At 60.0% G+C, this 15,560-nt stretch overlaps 2 protein-coding genes across 4 annotated transcripts; both read left to right on the top strand.

Moving 5' to 3' along the window:
* Positions 1–127: 127 nt before the first annotated feature.
* Positions 128–5,657, top strand: EARS2 (glutamyl-tRNA synthetase 2, mitochondrial). Its single transcript, XM_020804847.3, has 9 exons — positions 128–243; positions 800–955; positions 1,225–1,414; positions 1,541–2,013; positions 2,514–2,622; positions 3,170–3,323; positions 3,564–3,694; positions 4,071–4,206; positions 4,736–5,657. Exons 1-9 carry the CDS (start codon positions 201–203, stop codon positions 4,817–4,819), a joined length of 1,476 nt encoding a protein of 491 aa, XP_020660506.3. The 5' UTR covers positions 128–200; the 3' UTR covers positions 4,820–5,657.
* Positions 5,658–6,150: 493 nt separating this feature from the next.
* On the top strand, positions 6,151–14,830 carry GGA2 (golgi associated, gamma adaptin ear containing, ARF binding protein 2). Of its 3 annotated transcripts, XM_072982647.2 has the most exons (15): positions 6,151–6,288; positions 7,258–7,342; positions 7,449–7,524; positions 7,933–8,031; positions 8,603–8,726; positions 9,397–9,500; positions 9,914–9,994; positions 10,277–10,423; positions 10,882–10,963; positions 11,154–11,231; positions 11,708–11,899; positions 12,500–12,625; positions 13,268–13,437; positions 13,642–13,752; positions 14,363–14,830. In XM_072982647.2, the coding sequence occupies exons 1-15, from the start codon at positions 6,237–6,239 to the stop codon at positions 14,471–14,473; spliced, it is 1,638 nt and encodes a 545-aa protein (XP_072838748.2). In that variant the 5' UTR covers positions 6,151–6,236; the 3' UTR covers positions 14,474–14,830. The 3 variants fall into 3 exon arrangements, with proteins under 3 accessions (XP_072838748.2, XP_072838750.2, XP_072838749.2); XM_072982649.2 differs by lacking the exons at positions 6,151–6,288; positions 7,449–7,524 and having other exon boundaries at positions 7,259–7,342; positions 14,363–14,756; XM_072982648.2 differs by lacking the exons at positions 6,151–6,288; positions 7,258–7,342; positions 7,449–7,524 and adding an exon at positions 7,370–7,411 and having other exon boundaries at positions 14,363–14,756.
* Positions 14,831–15,560: the final 730 nt, after the last annotated feature.

Below are 15,560 nucleotides of genomic sequence, written 5' to 3'. Positions count from 1 at the left end.
CTTACCTTGAGCTTCTTGCTCAGACAGGCCGGGAGGGAGGGAGAGGCGACGCGGCGCCTTTAAGGGTCTCTCGCTCCTCCGAAGCTGCCCGCTGATTGGTCGGGACAGGTAGCCAATCCGAGCAGCCGCCCTCCGGCTCGCATGTTCTGCGCCTGCGCGGGACCGCCCGGGCTTCCCGGGGCAGCGGAAAGAAGGCGGCCATGGCGGCTCCTGCGCGGGTGCGCTTTGCTCCCAGCCCGACCGGTAAAGGCGCTGGGGTTTGGGGGGGGGGACGGGCCATGGGGGCTTCACCTCCTGGAGTACTACAACTCCCAGCATCCCCCGGCAGCACCTGCCATGCACAGCTCTCGTAGAAACGGGGGAGGTGCTGCCGTTGCACGGAGGGCGCCTGCGGGGCCCTGAACCCTCTGCTGCTTCCAGGGAGGAATGAGGAGGCCCTTTGGACGGGCCGCTCCCAGCAGGGTCTTCCTCCGCCTCTTCCGATAAATGGCACCAATTCCCGCCCCCGCCCCCCGCCCCGCCCCCCCTCCCGGCCACGAACTGCCCTGCCGAACCTGCTGCCCATCCCTTGGGTGGCTGAGCTGCAAAGGCCAGTGACGTGCTGGGAGGAAGTGTGGGGATCTCTTCCCCCCCCTTTAGAAACCTCCTCCAGACCCCTCCAGCCCTGGTGCCCCCTGCCTTGTGCTGTGTGTGGGCTTCCTCTCAGTCAGGAGGTGGGAGAGCTGGCAGGGGCCCCTGCAAAGGCTGGGGCGGGACCGACCCTCTCCTGCCCTCCTTCCTTCCTTCCCTCCCTTTGCAGGGTTTCTCCACCTGGGCGGCCTGCGGACAGCCTTGTATAACTACCTTTTTGCCAAAAAGCACCAAGGCCGTTTTATCTTGAGAGTGGAGGACACCGACCAGAGCCGGCTGGTGCCAGGAGCTGCAGAAGGCATAGAAGAGGCACTGGAGTGGGCCGGTAACTCCATCAGATGTGTCTCAAATTTTCTGTTCTGTCCTACCTTGACCTGCATTAGATCTGAAGCGACACTTGGTTCATTTGGAAAAGCATCACTTTTGCTGACTTTTGGTGTTTTTTTTTTTTTTTTAAAAAGGCTCCCTTCTGGGTGGGATGATGGATGACCCGGTAGCATTGTGGTGGAGGGTGCTGATTCCTCTGGCCTTTTCATCTTTGTATATCCTGGCCCTGGCTGCTGCTGCCTGAGAGACTGCTCCTCTCCCTTGCAGGCATTCCACCTGACGAGAGCCCTCGCCGAGGGGGTCCTGCTGCCCCCTATCATCAGTCTCAGCGCCTGGGTCTCTACAGAGAAGCCACAGAATTGCTCCTTAAGAAGGGCGCTGCCTACCACTGCTTCTGCACGCCCCAGCGTCTGGAGCTGCTGAAGAAGGAAGCGCTACGCCGCCGGGAGACGCCTCGGTGAGGATTTATCGGTACTTCTTTTTCTAAGTTCTGGAACATGGAGATCCTGGCAACAGAACTCTGGCTAGGGCTGAGGCCTTCTGTGGCCTGTGTTTCACCGGAGGCTCTTTTCTCCCTGTGAAGGTATGACAACCGATGCCGGCATTTGAGTGCCAAACAGGTGGCTGAGAAGCTGTCTCAGGGCACCGACTACGTGGTGCGTTTTCGCCTAGAGAAGAGCTTGGAGCCTTTTTGTGACCTGGTCTACGGCTGGAGCAAGCACGATGTAGCGACTGTGGAGGGAGATCCCGTGATCCTGAAGAGCGACGGCTTCCCGACCTACCACCTGGCGAACGTGGTCGATGACCACCTCATGCAGATCAGCCACGTTCTGCGTGGGGTGGAGTGGCTCATCTCCACCTCCAAGCACCTCCTCCTCTACAGGGCCTTTGAATGGGACCCGCCTCGCTTTGGCCATTTCCCTTTGCTCCTGAACAAAGACGGCAGCAAGCTGTCCAAGAGGCAGGGGGACATTTTTGTCGAGCAGTTTGCTCAGGACGGCTTCTTGCCCGAGGCCCTGCTGGACCTGATAACAAACTGCGGCTCGGGATTTGCAGGTAACGAGGTGGGCAAGCTGGACCTTTGATTCCTCTGGGGAATGGTTTGATGAGCGTAAACTCCCCAGTTCAGCTGGTAGTTGGCTTACGAAATGATTTGTGTCTTGCTCCCCCTCCTTGGCACAGACAAGGCAAGAGAATTGGACCTCGGCCTCCCCCCCCCCCCCGCTCCCCTTAGCTGAGTTCTTCCTTGGTTGTTCTCAGACCTGCTAAGCTTGCTTTGCTGTGAATCTTTTCTTCCGAGCCTTTTCATCCTTCGCTCTAGGTGCCCCCGCTCCCATGCTCTTGGGGTGCTTGGTGCTTGGGCAGATTCCCACCCTGGGTTGCAAGATCATACCTCCCTTCTGCAGCAGCCACCCCCACCCCTTGCTCTGCTCTTAGGAGAAGTGAGGAATAAGGTTGGGGCTGTTAGGAAGCCCATATGTTATAAACTGCCTTGAGAACTGGAGGTGGCCACCCAGTGCGAGCTCTGTGGGGGGGCCTTTCCGTCTGTTTTGCAGAGAACCGGATGGGGAGGACACTGGAGGAGCTGGTGGAGGAGTTTGATGCAGGCAGACTGGAGAGGCACTCAGCTCTGCTGGACCTTCAGAAGCTTTCTGAGTTCAACAGGTAGAGAACCAGAGGAGTGTGGTATGCCTCCCTGAGGCACAGCTGAGCTGCAAATCCTTTTCATCCAGAGTGGCCTGCTTTGTGTTCATGCCTCGCGGAGCTCCCTGCCATGTTCAGGAGCCAGTTTCCCTTCATTTCCCCATCTGCCCCTGGCTTGGGTTCCCTTTGGCCTCCTCCTTCCTGCCCCAAAGCCTCCCCAGGTTTCCATCCCTTCATTTCCTTCCCTTTCAGGGACCCAGAGGGAAAAGGAACAGTCGCTTCCCCCAGGAGGGCGTCAGCGTTTCTGTGCGGCTCGGCACCTCCCTAAGAGGGGTCTGTGTGTGCCTCTTTTTGGGTCAGGGCTCTGGCAGAATGGCGGAGGAGGTGGGGCCCCTTTGGACTGGGAAGGTTTGGGCTGGGATTGTAGCTCCTGGTCACCAGTGAGGCACCTCAAAGGCCTTCCCAGCGGCGGATTAGTTTTCGTGCAGCATTTCATCTTGGCCAGGGGTGTCACGTTTGAAGGTGTCCCACCTCTCTTGGCTGCCAGCTGATGAGACTTTTTGCACAGGCTCCACCTCTCCCGGCGGATCAGGGACGAGAGCTTGCGGCAAGATCTTGTGGCAGAGCTGCAGGCTTCTGTGGAGCAGGCCTATGGCGGCCAGCTGGTGGACCGGGGGGTTCTCGAGAAGAGCTACGTGGAGCAGGTGCTCTTGCTGAGACAGGTAAGCCTAGTGGCCCGACAGGCCTTCCTGCTGACCCCTCCCGGTCGGGTGACCTTCGTGCCCCCCCCCCCCCAATATTTCAGTCTCTGGGTGAGACAGTGCAGCTCCGCCGCCGAAGAGGGCGCCTCTGGGCTCCAGCGCGTTTGGTGCCGGCTGCCTTCTGAAGAGACGTGGCTCCTGCAGCGTTAGGGGAGCAACCGGAGATGGATCCTGTGATCCTCAGTACTCCTTTCTCCTCAGGGCCACGTCAGGCGTCTGAAGGACTTGGTGTCGCCCAGTTATTCCTTCCTGTGGATCCGGCCCTCTGTGCCGCCCGAGGAGCTACAGGCCGTGTCAGCCCAGGCGGAGGAGATCGGAAGGCAGGTCCTGAGGTGAGCCATCTTGGGGCCGGGGTGAGCTCTGCCTTGACGTTGGGCCGGGGGAGGGTTCCCCTTCTTCCCCTTTGGGGACAATTTCCGTGATGCCCCCGGGGCGTTCGCATTTCAAGGAGGATCGCCTTGTCTGGGTCCATCCTTGTGTGGGGCAGGAGGGCAGCTTCCAAGCGCTTTTGTGGTGCCTCCTGTCTCCCAAATGGGAAAGAATGGCTTGGACCTCACGAGGACGCCCGCAGGCCCCCCGTCACCCACGGAGCATCTTCAGGGCCGCTTGTGGCCACTCAATGGGCTTCGGTTCCCCACCTGCTGAGGTGGCTGCTGGGCATTCCTTCCTGTCCTGTGAGCTGACCGCATTCCTTCTCTTGCTCCCAAGGCTGCTGGAGGGTCGGGCGTCAGTCCCGAGCCCCGAAGAGCTGAACGGCGACTTGAGGCAGCTGCATGCGCAAATCGGAGGCACCCAGTACAGCCGCATGATGAAGCTCCTGCGCCTGGCGCTCAGTGGGCAGCAGGTGGGTCCCTGCCCCAAGCCTTGATCTGCAAAAAGGCCTTCCTGGTGGCAGTCCCAGGGTTTGGTTGAATCCATTATCCAAAACACACACACGCACAGACCAATTTTATTTCTGCGAATGGGTCCAAAATGGTGCCCAAAATGGTCCACCTGCAATGGGCATCAAGGGCAGTGATGGGCTGCCCATTCATAAGAGCAGGGGCTGAAACGAGCCCCTGAGCCTGACACATACAGACAAACACAGACCAGGAAGGTACCAGAGGGGAGTCAGCGTTCGCATGGGTGGTTGCTCTGAAAAAAGCCATTCCCTGCACCAGGGAGCTCAGAACGTGGGCACGCCCAAGAGCTGCTTGCGATCTCCCTCCTCGGGATCAGTCCCCAGTGCGTTTGAGTGCTCTCCCAAAGCTGGCGAGGCGGCTGTCGTAGAGGCCACCCATCCCCAACTAGGGAGGGGGAAACTATTGAACAGCAAAGGCCCGCCTCTCCTCCGTGCCAGCTGCTTTATGCCTTTACACCCCTGTCTGTTTCAGGAGGGGCCCAGCGTGGCGGAAATCATGGTGTCGTTGGGATTCCAAGAGGCCTCTGCGCGGATACGAAGGGCGCTCTGTTGTTGACCAGCTTTTGAGGAGGGAGGAGAGAGACACAATGAGCAATGGGGGCAGCACCTGGTCCAGAGAGATCACACCGTAATGTCGGCTGTTTCCAAACGGAACTGCAACGGAGCATGTGTGGAGGTCTCCAGAAAGCCTGCAAACCCCCAGTGTGGAAAAGAAGGCACCAGAGAGAGAGAGAGAGAGAGAGAGAGAGCACCGCTTTTGGGAAGCAGGGGGTGGCTTCGGAGACTGGCAGACACTTGCCAAGGGTGGCATCAGCTGCTTTGAGGATTGCGCAAGACGGTGTTAATAAAGAAAGGGAATGGCTGCCTTGATCTGAAGAGCCAGTGCAGGCGGTTTCCCTGCAGCCGTGCGGCCGCAATGGTATTATGGGGCATTTTTTTTTTTGGCAGCCGGATGTTAATGGGCCATGGCGGTCTCTGAATGGCAGGTTCTTTGGGAGGTGCTCCAGGAGGCAGCTGGGAGCCAAGAGGCCAAGGGGACCTTTGGGGAGGGAGCCGTGTCATCTTCCTGCCTGAGGTGGAGGGAGCAGAACCCCCTGCAGGTGGCAGGTGTGACTGTCTGGGGATGGGGGGGCGGTGCCTTCTGTCCTGAAAGGGGGAGAGGCAGGGGAGGACCCTGCTTCTCTGGACCCCTCCTCATCTGTCTGTGTGGCTGTTCTTTCCCTTAAGAAAATGTAGTGGGGGGGGAGCCTGTCCCGTCTTTGCAAGCATTCCTTTGCTCCCTTGATGACACGTCCCAGTCGACTCTTTTGAACTGCCAGGCTGACAGCAAATGAGCTGATATTGGGGGTCCACACCGTGGCCAGGAGCTTCTAATAAATGGCTGCTTTTAAAAACGGCAGATGTGGTCCTTGTGGTGGTTGTGGGTGGAGGCGGGGGTGGGGTGGGGAGACCTGCATGCCTTCAAGAGAAGCCCAACCAAGCCATGGAAGGGATGTGTGGGCACAGCTGTCCCAAGAGCCAGGAGGTCCAAGGCAACCTGCCTCTGCGGATGGCAGGGAGCGCTCACACTCAAACAAGTGGGAGAAGGGGTGGGTGGAGGGTCAAAAAGTCCACCCCCTCTGGGTTACAAGCCCTGGTGGGGATGAATAATCCCTGGCTTCCAAGGAAGGGACCTCCAAAGGCCAGATGCAGGGGCGGGGGGGGGGTACAGAGGCTGGACTAGAGGGGCCCTTGGCCTGATCCAGCGCAGGGCAATTCCGAGGTTCCCAGGGCTGCTCCTCCGGGCAAGACGGAGAGGAACGGGGGGGGGGGTCGGATTGTCTGGCCCCAGGCAGGCGCCCGCTGTCATGGCCAGGCCCCCTTCAGCCGGGGCCAGCGGGGCGGGGGAAGGAGGGAGGCGAAGGGCTGCTGGTCTCTCCGCCCTCGGAGGGGCGGCAGCGAAGGCGGAAGAGGCGGCGGCGGCAGCGACGGCCATGGCGGCGGGGCGGGCGGCTTCTTGCCCGGGGGCGCTGGAGCGCTTGCTGCGTGAGTGCCGCGCCGGCGGGCAGGCGGGCGGGGCGGCAGGCAGGCAGGCAGGCAGGGGGCCCCGCCAGCCTTCCACCCCTCTGGGCCCCCAGACCCGCCCGGGAAGGCGCGCCGGCTCGGAGGGCTCGCTCTGGCCCCGGCCGGCTCCTTTTGGGGGGGGGGGGATCCGGCGCCTTCTCCCCGGCGTCGGCTCGCTCGCTCTGCCCGCGCCCGCCTCTCGGTTTGTGCGGGGGAGACCCCTCGCCCTCCCGGGAGCCCGGCGGCGGAGGCGGGCGCCCCTTGGCCTGGAGCCCCCCCACACCCTCCCACCCCCGTGCTCGCGGGCTGGCTCTCGTTCGACGCCCGCGGCGCCCCGGCCGCCGCCCTCCCTCGGGGCCAGCCCGGCGGCGGGCGTCCCGGGCTCCGAAGGGGCCGCCGAGCAGCGAGCGAGGGCTCCTGGCGGAAGTCCCGGGGCCGCCCCCTCGGGCCGGGAACCGAGAGGCGCGTCCGACCGGGGGGGGGTGAAGAGAGAGAAGGGCTCCTCGGGGCTCCCAGCCCTTTCGCCGCCCGCTTGCCTCCGCCTTCGCCTCGGGACGTTCGCCCGGAGCCGGCCGCGCGGATGGAGGGCCCCGGTGCCGCCTTTGGGGACGCCCCGGGAGGGATGGAAGCCTGCCAGCCGCCGCGGCGCCCCTTGGCCGGGGGTCGGTGGCTCGGTTCTGCGGGCTTTCCTCCTGCCTGCCTGCCTGCCTGCCTGCCTGCCTTCCTAAAGAAAGGAGGAGCGGCGCCCGTCCCGCTGCCTTTGGCCGGGGTGCCCGAAGGGGGTCTTCGGATCTGAGAGGCCCCCTCCCCCGGCTGCTTCTCTCTCTTTTGTGGGCTCCTGGAAAGGGGGAAATGTGGGGCTGGCCCGGTTGGCCCCCTGTCCTGCCCGTGGGCCGGTGGGTCGTTGCTCGGGTTGGGGCGTGACTCTCCCCGCCTTCTCTCCCTCCACAGAGGAGGCCACCGACCCCGGGAGCCCCGAAGAGAACTGGGAAGGCATCCAGAGGTTCAGTGAGGAGGTCAACAGAGACCCCCAGGGGTAAGGGACCAAGCCCTCCCCGGCTCCCCTTTGCTGGTTGTGATGTTTGACACGTGGACTGATTTTAATGTGCCTGGCCTGGTTTGTCTCATTCCCCCCCCCCCAGCCCCCTGGCTGCTCTGAGGTTGCTGGAGCATAAGATCCAATCGCCACAGGAGGCAGAGGCGCTCCATGCGCTCACCGTAAGTGTGACTGCACTTTGTGTGTGTGTGTGTGTGGGGGGGGGGGGGCTGCTGTAGCTTCCAGGGTATGGCGAGGGAGGAACATCCCCTGGCGGCGCTCCGTGTCCTTGTTCCACTCTTCCTTGTGTGAGCAAAGGCAGGGCAGCTGGTGGGGCTGTAACCCTGGGCAGGAGGTGTTCCTGGTGGGGAGGCAAGCATGCATGCATGTCCCCCCACCCCACCCCTGAATGCCAGTCCCTTGGGAGACCCCCAGGTTTGGGGCATGCCGTTCCAGAGAGGGGCTTGCCTCTGGCCTGTCTGTTTACGGCGCTCCGGATATCAGGAATCCCAGCGTTCCAGGGTTGTAGACGGCAGGAACTCCCATTTGGGGTTCAGGCTGAGCTTTGCCCCTTCCTTCTTCCCTTCCAGGTCCTGGAGGTGTGTGTGAATAACTGTGGGGAAAACTTTCACCATGAAATGGGCAAGTTCCGTTTCTTGAATGCATTGATCAAGGTCCTCTCCCCCAAGGTAGGTCTGGAGCCCGGCTGTGCTGAGGAAGGGGAGCCTGGGGGCAGCTGGAAAGGGTGTCTTTTCTCCCCCCACCTCACCAGTCAGGCACAAATGGGGTGGTGGTGGAGCCAAACCCGGGAGGACGAGGAGAAAATGGGAACCAAGGTAGAGGCAGGCTACTCTTTCTCTGAGGTCCCCCTGGACCTGTTGTGAGGGGCCTGATCCTTCCTGGAGGCGCCACGCCTGAAGAGGAAGTCAGCCTGGTCTGTGCCCCGTGACTCTTAACTGGACTGCCCGCCCTCCACAGACAGTCAGCTGAGCCTCAGCACAGAGTAAAATCTGGCTCGCAAGCAGATAAGAGGGCAACCAGTGATTGGGAGAGGAGGGGTGGCCCGTGGGAGCGGAGGTCCGCGAGGGCGAGGGCCCAGGCTTTCCTTGCGGATGATGAGACTGCAAGCCTCTGCCCCATCTATGTGGGTTTGCTTTCCGGGTCAAGTGGGGTGGGGGTGGGGTCCGCTCTTGGGGGGCTGCTGTGCCCCCTCCTCTCCCCCCCCCCCCGCCATGACCTCCTTTGCTTTGGGCTTTGCAGTATCTCGGAGAGTGGTCCACCGAGAAAGTCAAGGCTCGCATCGTTGAGCTGCTGTTCAGCTGGACGGTCTGGTTTCCTCAGGAAGTGAAAATCCGAGATGCTTATCAAATGCTGAAGAAACAAGGTTCCCCTTCACTGGCTTCTCTGCCTTGTCGGCCTCCCACCCCCCCACCCCCCCCCACACAGTCACATGCCGCTCCACAGCGGCTGCCTCCAACCGCAAGCCTGCTGAGCGAATGCCCTGACGCTCCGTTTTCTCACGAGGCTTCTGGGCTCTGCGGATGCAGGCGGGCGCCTCTCTCTCTCTCTCTCCCTCCTCGTCTCTTTCTCTTTCCCTCTTCTGCTTCTTCTTCTTCTTTTTTGTCCGGGAAACCCTCTCAGAAGGAACTGCGCTTGTCCAGCGAGTGCTTATTGACCCCTAACCTTTCCCTAAGGGATCTTGTAGGGCCTGAGGGCAAGACGTTTCCCAGTACCTGAAATGCAAACTCACTGGGAAGCAGGGAACTGCCGCTCAAGGGGTGCGCGGTTTGGCTGCCCAGGCTGACCCAGAGATGCACAGCTCTGCCCCTATGGTTCCCCCCACACACACACACTTTAATTTTCCTTTCAATGCTGCAAAGACACAGAGGGACCAGATGTGCAAGATGGCTCGTTTATGATCTCCGTATTCTGGACGGGGTCGACTTGTTCACTGGATCTTGTGGGTTTCTTGCCTTTGATGTATTATCTTGGAGGCTGGCCAAACTTTTGGGGACCTCTGGGTGTGTCATATGTAGTTATAACCTTTCTTTCAGGAATTGTGAAGCAAGATCCCAAACTGCTGGAAGACAGAATTTTACCCCCACCTTCTCCAAGACCAGCTAGTTCCATTTTTGATGCTGATCACGAGAAAGCCCAGGTAACGTTCCCTTCCTTGGGATCATGTTAGGGCAGCCGCCCTTCCCCATGTCCTCGTTTTCCTTTGTCTCCCCCTCCTATCAGCATCCCCTCGCATCACAAAAGACAGGAGGTCTTTGAGAAACACACTAAACCGTCACCCCTAAAAACACCCAGAGTGAAGCTGGTGTGCACGGCAGCTGTGGAATATGGTTGTTGAGAGAAGACCTGGGAGTAGAACGGAGCATCCCACAGGAAGGCTGGCCAGCCAGCTGGTTGAACAGGACCCTGGTCTAGGGATGAAACATGCCAGTGGCTGGCAAGCACCGACCAATTCCACAGCACAATGGGGCTGTTCACACACAAAGCATCCATATCCAAGTGGATTTTGCATGATGCTTCTAGCTGGGTTTTCTTCTTTCTTTTCTTCTGCAGCTTTTAGCGAAGCTCCTGAAAAGCAAAAATCATGAAGACCTGCAGGCAGCCAACAGGCTGATCAAAGGGTTAATCCAAGAGGTGGGTGTGCATTTGACGAAGGGGGCTGCTGCAGACCCCTGAGGCCAGTCATCTTTCAGGGACCCCAAGATGACTTGCAGATGATGGCATCAGCTGGTGTCTTTGGGGATGGCTGATGGGCGAGAGGCAGGAAGGTTGGCTCAGGGTGGGTGGGTTTGGTTCTCTCCCCCCCCCAAGGTTTGCATTCCCGCAGCTCAATTATGAGGTCCACCTTGTGGGTTGTGGCCAGGGAAGGGCTTGAGCAAATGGCCCTTATCCTGAGCCCCCTCAGGCCTCGTGCAGGAACAGGAGAGATCGGCCAAGGCATCTAGGCGGACAAATGCTGTTAAGGAAGCGCACGATACAGCGAAGGCCCTGGAGGAGATGCTGAGCCACTACCAGGCCAGGTCAGGAGCAAGGAGCCCCAAGCCTTCCCTGGAGGCCCTGCAGGTAAAGCCCTCTCCCAGACCGGTTTGGACGGTCCTGGACAGATCTGTATGGAACGTGTCCCTGTGGGCGCTCTGGAAGGCCTCAATGGAGGGGGGCAGTCTTGCCTTTGCCATCCCCCCCAGGGGGAGGGGGGCTCCCAAGAAGAGCAGTGGCTTGGCAGGGGCCTCTTTCTCCTGCAGGTGGGGAGAGGGGAGGGTCTCTGGAGCATAGAAAGAGCCCTGTGGCTTCATACACTCCAGCCTTTATGTGCCCTGCACATCACTGTGGCCAGGGCTTCATTAGGTTCAGGGTCTGGACCCCCAGATGGATGCTGAGCACCCTGCAGCTTATCCTGAGATGTTTGCCTTAAGTTTGAAAGGAGAAAACAAGCACACCCACACCTCCCCAGGGTGTGAGCCGGCGGCTGTGTGGCTCAGCCTGTGATGTTTCCCCTTGGCTCTGACCTTCTCCCTCCCCAGGACCTGCGTGCCAGATGTAAGAAGCTGAAGCCCCTCTTGTTCCGAGTGGCCAGTGAAACGGTGGAGAATGAGGTGGCTCTGGGTAATGTGGGGCCAAAACAGGGCTCGGGGAGTGGGACATTTGGGCACGGATGGGTTGGTGCCCTCTGTATGTGGCCTGTTTCACGCAGGATCCGTGTTAAGGCCGGTCTTCTGCAGAGGGGTTTAGGGGCAGGGGGAAGGGATGGAGGCCAAGTCCACGGTAGCAGTTCTTTCTCCCCCTGTTTTTGTAGTGGAGATTCTCCAGGCCAATGACAGACTTGTTCAGGGACTCCGCCGGTACGAGCAGCTGGTGGGCACCGACGAGGGTGGTAAGAGGAGCTCTGCCCTTCCTGCCTGGCGTTTAGGGAACCGTGTGCAAGACTTCGGGGCTGTCTGTGGAAAGGTCTCCTGTTTTGGGTGGGAGGAGGAAAGATCTCGTTCCGTCGTCACCTTCTGTTTAGCTCTCTAGGAAAGGAGCATTTAATTGCGTCAAATATGCAAGAAGTTCCAAAGGGCCCCCCGTTCTTTGCACTTGGTTCTGGAATGTAGGCTTTTCTGGTTCTAGAGAATGTTTGTGATCTGCCGTGGAAGACAGCTCCCCATCTGTTGCTCATCACTTTAATCTCTTTGTTGTGCCTGGTGTTTGGAGGGGCGGCGGCAGCAGAAAAGGGATACACAAAATATGCATTTCAATATCATAAAAACTAATAAAAGAGGAAGCGAGCAAGCATCTTGGAGAGCTTTCTCCCCAGGCTGGCTGGCTGCTGCCTAGAAGAGGCTCTTTCTAAGGTGGCTTCCCTTTCAGCTCAGCCTCCCTCTCCTCCTCCGGATGGCGCAGGCAGCCTCCCACTCATCGACCTTTCCGATCTGGATTTGGCCTCCGGGGCTCCCACTGTGGGGCAGGAAGGCGACGCCACTCGGGCACCCTCCCAAGGCGGGCCGCTGTCCCCTGCCTCCTCCACCCACTCTCTCGATGAGGAGCTGCTCTCGGCAGCAGGTCAGTGCTGGGCGTGGGGAGAGTTTCCTCCCTTTTCCGGGGAGACGGCGCGTCCCTTCTCGGTTCTCCCTGGCGGGAGCGGAGAGAGGCCAAGGCCGATCGCCAGGCACAGGGTCCGGTCTCCCTCACCTCCTTCCTCTTGTTCTTTTCTTCTCCTGATGGTCCTTTCCGTCAGCCTCAAGCACTCTGTAAGGTCAAAACCAAGCCACAAGGCAGCTTCCCAGCTGGGTGACAGCAGCGCCCTGAGTTTAAACCCAGCAAGCCCTTGTGGGGCTCCCTCCTCTGAAGGAAAGTCTGAGCTCTTGGGGTGGCCCAAGCCATCCATGCCCGCGCCTGGTGAAGGTTTGGGGCTCCCCAGGAGGAGCCTCTTCCTGGATCTCCCCAGCTTCTTCCTCTGGGGCTCTTGGTACGTCCTTTGGGTGGCTTCCCGTTTCTCCTTCCACGCCTGCAGGTGGGACACCAAGAACAGGCAAAATAGGAGGGGAAGGAGGGGGTGACGTTGCTGCCAAGAACGAATGCTGGTGTTGCAGAAGGCCAGCACTCCGCTTGCCCTGGGTGGTGAGAGGTCACCTTCTCCCACTGACCCTCTCTTTCTGCCAGGTCTGCCCAACAGCCCCCCGCCCGGCGCTTCACTCCCACGCGGGGGCCCTGAAGTACCATCCCTGCTACCCACCCACCCGGCATCCTTGGCAAACCTTTTTGTCCCACTGGACTCCATCAAGCTGAGTAAGTTATTGGGGGGGGAAGCAGTGGGGGGTGGGGGCCAAGCAGGTGCCCTGGCTGCTGCCCCGTTAACCGGAGAACCTCAGAAGAGCCCGGAGGCCGGAGGGGCCCCCGAAAGAGGCCCTTGGGTCTCTAGGGGTTCTGTTCACCCCCAAGGGGTCAGCCAGCTGCTCCCGTGGACGCAAGCGTGAGGAGACCACCCCTTGTGCACCCCTTGGCCATGGGCCTGCAGACTGACGCTGAGAATGGAGGCGCCTGGTAGCCATCCTGGCTTCTAGCCACGAGGGGCCTTGGCCACCGTGGGGGGAGAGCTTGTGAACGGAGTTGCAGTCACTGAGCCTCACTGGCAGGGCTGCCTCCTATGGGGGTGCCCCTGGCAGTTGCCCGTCTGCTTCAGGATGGGGGGGCGGGCGGGAGGGCAATCTCTTTGAGCAGCCCCTGGCTGAAGCCGCTCGCCTTTTGCCTGGAGAAAGAGGAGGAGACGGAGGGGAGTGGCCCCATGGAAAAGAAGTGGGGGAGCCTGTTCATTGGGCCTTTGTGCAGCCCCCCCATCCCCACCCCCGCCGTGAGGAAAGGCTGCCCTTGGCAGACGGAAAGGCCAGGGGCTGCTGCCGGGCTGACCCTTGCTGCTTTGGGCCCCTCCAGGCAGACTTCCGCCGGTCACTGTCTTCGAAAAGGAGGGTCTGAAGGCCATGCTCCACTTCTCCAGGGACCCCGTGCCCGGCCACCCAGACACCAAGGTGCTGGTGCTCTCCCTGCTGAGCACCGCCCCTCATCCTGTCTCTAACATTGTGTTTCAAACCGCGGCCCCCAAGGTAAGTGGGGTGATTTTGCCTGCCTGGCAAAAGAGGCAAAGCCCCCCGGCTGTTGGGGGTCTAGGGGTGCAAAAGGGCAAAAACAGGCAGAGTTTCCTCCACCTGTTCCCGAAGCCACAGGCAGCTGGGCCGAGTCTCGCCGCCTGTCGCTGGCAGGGCTCCTAACGCTTCCTCTCTCTTCCGTTTGTGGCCGACGAACGGCAGTCCATGGCAGTCAAGCTCCAGCCGGCCACGGGTTCAGAGCTGCCTGCCTTCAACCCCCTGCTGCCCCCAACGGTGATCTCCCAAGTCCTGCTGCTGGCCAACCCTTGCAAGGTACATGCCTGGGATTGGGGTGGGGGTGTGGGGGTGGCTGGCACCCCAGGAGTGCTGTTCTGTGCAACTACCAGGCAAGGAATCGGGGGTGGGGGAGGGGTGGGGGGAGTAGCTGCCAATGAGTCCTCTGAACCAGCCTGGCTGCCTAGGAAAAATTCAGAACAGGCATGGGTGGGGACAGCTTTTGGGTAATGATGGAATATGTCTCCTGTTATCCCCACCCACGGGCTACACCAATTGGTGGGGATGGGGTGGGTGTGTTAATATCTGCAAGTTTCCCTGTCCCTGATGGCTGGAGAGGCTTTGTCATGCCAGCTGACGGGGTGTGGACCCTTTCTTGTGTTTTGCAAAAATGATGGACATGAGGCGGAGAGGGCCATGGGTGGCCCTTCCCAAATGGGGGTCTCTCGATGCTTTTGGCTTGCATCCTCCACCACAGCGGGGGGGGGGGGGGAGGGGGGCTGACTCTGCTGCCTGGGGCTTTGGGAAGGTGAAAAGTCTGGCATTATCTGGGAACTCCTGCCAGGGAATGGCCGCCCATATTGGTCAGAAGGGGCTAGGCCAGCAGAGCAGAGGGCTGAATATCTCTGCCTCCTTTCCTTTCCCCCAGGCTCCCTTGCGGCTGAGATACCGGCTGCTGTTCACCCGGAAAGGGCAGAGTCACAGTGAAGTCGGAGAGGTGACGGATTTCCCCCATGAAGACCTCTGGGCTGGGAGTTGAAGAGAGACCCCCCCCCCGGCTTGACCCTGCTGGCCTTTGCTCCAGAGGCTGACTCAGAGATGCTCATGGGATGCCTGGGGATGCATCTGCTCCACCTTTTCTGTAAACCAGTCCATACAGTTGTGGTTAAAAGGCAGCTGCCCTTCTAGCCACCCGGACTTCAGAAATGCCACCAGATTTTCTTTTTCTTCACTCACTTTGATACGACTGGACCACGTATGCCTTTGTAACCCCTGCCTCAAACTAGAAATGCTACTTTTATAATATGAACTATTATTACGAATGGGCATGCTGTGGAGCCTTTGTGATCCAATACTCCACAAAATACTGATATACAACACAGTTTCCAGGAAATAATTAAGAGAGTGAGCTTTTATCGAGAAAACCTCAGGAACTGGAAACAGAGACGGTGGAGCACCTTTGCCCGGGCGGCTTCAGGATGTCGGGGAGATAAGAGTCAAAGGTGCCCTGGGTGGGGATCTGGAGAGCTGGAGGATGATCCTGGAGGGCAGGGAGCAGCAGCCTATGGGGCAGGGTGGGAGAGAGATGGAGGGTACCCATGTGTGGCATGACCAGGATAACTGCTCAGGAATTCTGGAACCGCCCCAGTCAGGAACAGAAAACGGTTGGGGGAGTCTGTCGGTTAGGACAGCTGTCATCATCACCTTGGGGTCGGGGTCTGTGAGACCTCGTGCATCTTGCCGGGCTACCTGGGAATCCACTTAGAATTTCCTGAGAGCTTCCTGGAGCTTCTTTCGTGTGGCAGCGTTTCCAGAGGGAGCCCTTTGCAATTTGGAAAGGATGAACCACAACATGGTCACACTTGGTCCCAAGGCTTGCCAAGTCACGATGACTCTCTGTGCTGGAATTCAGCTTTTCCTTGTCTTGAGAAGGCAAACACCCGGGTCCCCTCCCCTCCCCTCCCCCCCCCCCCCCCGTGGACTGGCCTGTTTACATATTTGAGGAAGGCCGGGTAGCTGCTGTGTCATCTTCCAGCCTGTCTCAGAGGAGGTCCCCTCGCTTACTGGGGGGGAGGGGGACATGCGTTGTGTGTCCGGCCGGAACAAAGTCCGCTGGCAAGGAGGGG

This window comes from Pogona vitticeps, chromosome 13 (assembly GCF_051106095.1).
Source record: "Pogona vitticeps strain Pit_001003342236 chromosome 13, PviZW2.1, whole genome shotgun sequence".
In the NCBI taxonomy this organism is placed as follows: Eukaryota; Metazoa; Chordata; class Lepidosauria; order Squamata; family Agamidae; genus Pogona; species Pogona vitticeps.
Note: the sequence above shows the minus strand (reverse complement) of the source record. Positions and strands in the feature narration are given on the sequence as shown.

What these genes read in the sequence shown, in the direction of transcription:
- GGA2 (XM_072982647.2), top strand. Translation starts at nt 6,237, where the DNA reads ATGGCGGCGGGGCGGGCGGCTTCTTGCCCGGGGGCGCTGGAGCGCTTG. An exon ending in CTGATCACGAGAAAGCCCAG is followed by an intron (nt 9,501 to 9,913) that starts GTAACGTTCCCT and finishes TTTCTTCTGCAG; the next exon opens with CTTTTAGCGAAGCTCCTGAA. An exon ending in GGAGAATGAGGTGGCTCTGG is followed by an intron (nt 10,964 to 11,153) that starts GTAATGTGGGGC and finishes CTGTTTTTGTAG; the next exon opens with TGGAGATTCTCCAGGCCAAT.
- EARS2 (XM_020804847.3), top strand. Translation starts at nt 201, where the DNA reads ATGGCGGCTCCTGCGCGGGTGCGCTTTGCTCCCAGCCCGACCG. An exon ending in CTTTGCTCCCAGCCCGACCG is followed by an intron (nt 244 to 799) that starts GTAAAGGCGCTG and finishes CTCCCTTTGCAG; the next exon opens with GGTTTCTCCACCTGGGCGGC. An exon ending in AAGCTTTCTGAGTTCAACAG is followed by an intron (nt 2,623 to 3,169) that starts GTAGAGAACCAG and finishes CTTTTTGCACAG; the next exon opens with GCTCCACCTCTCCCGGCGGA.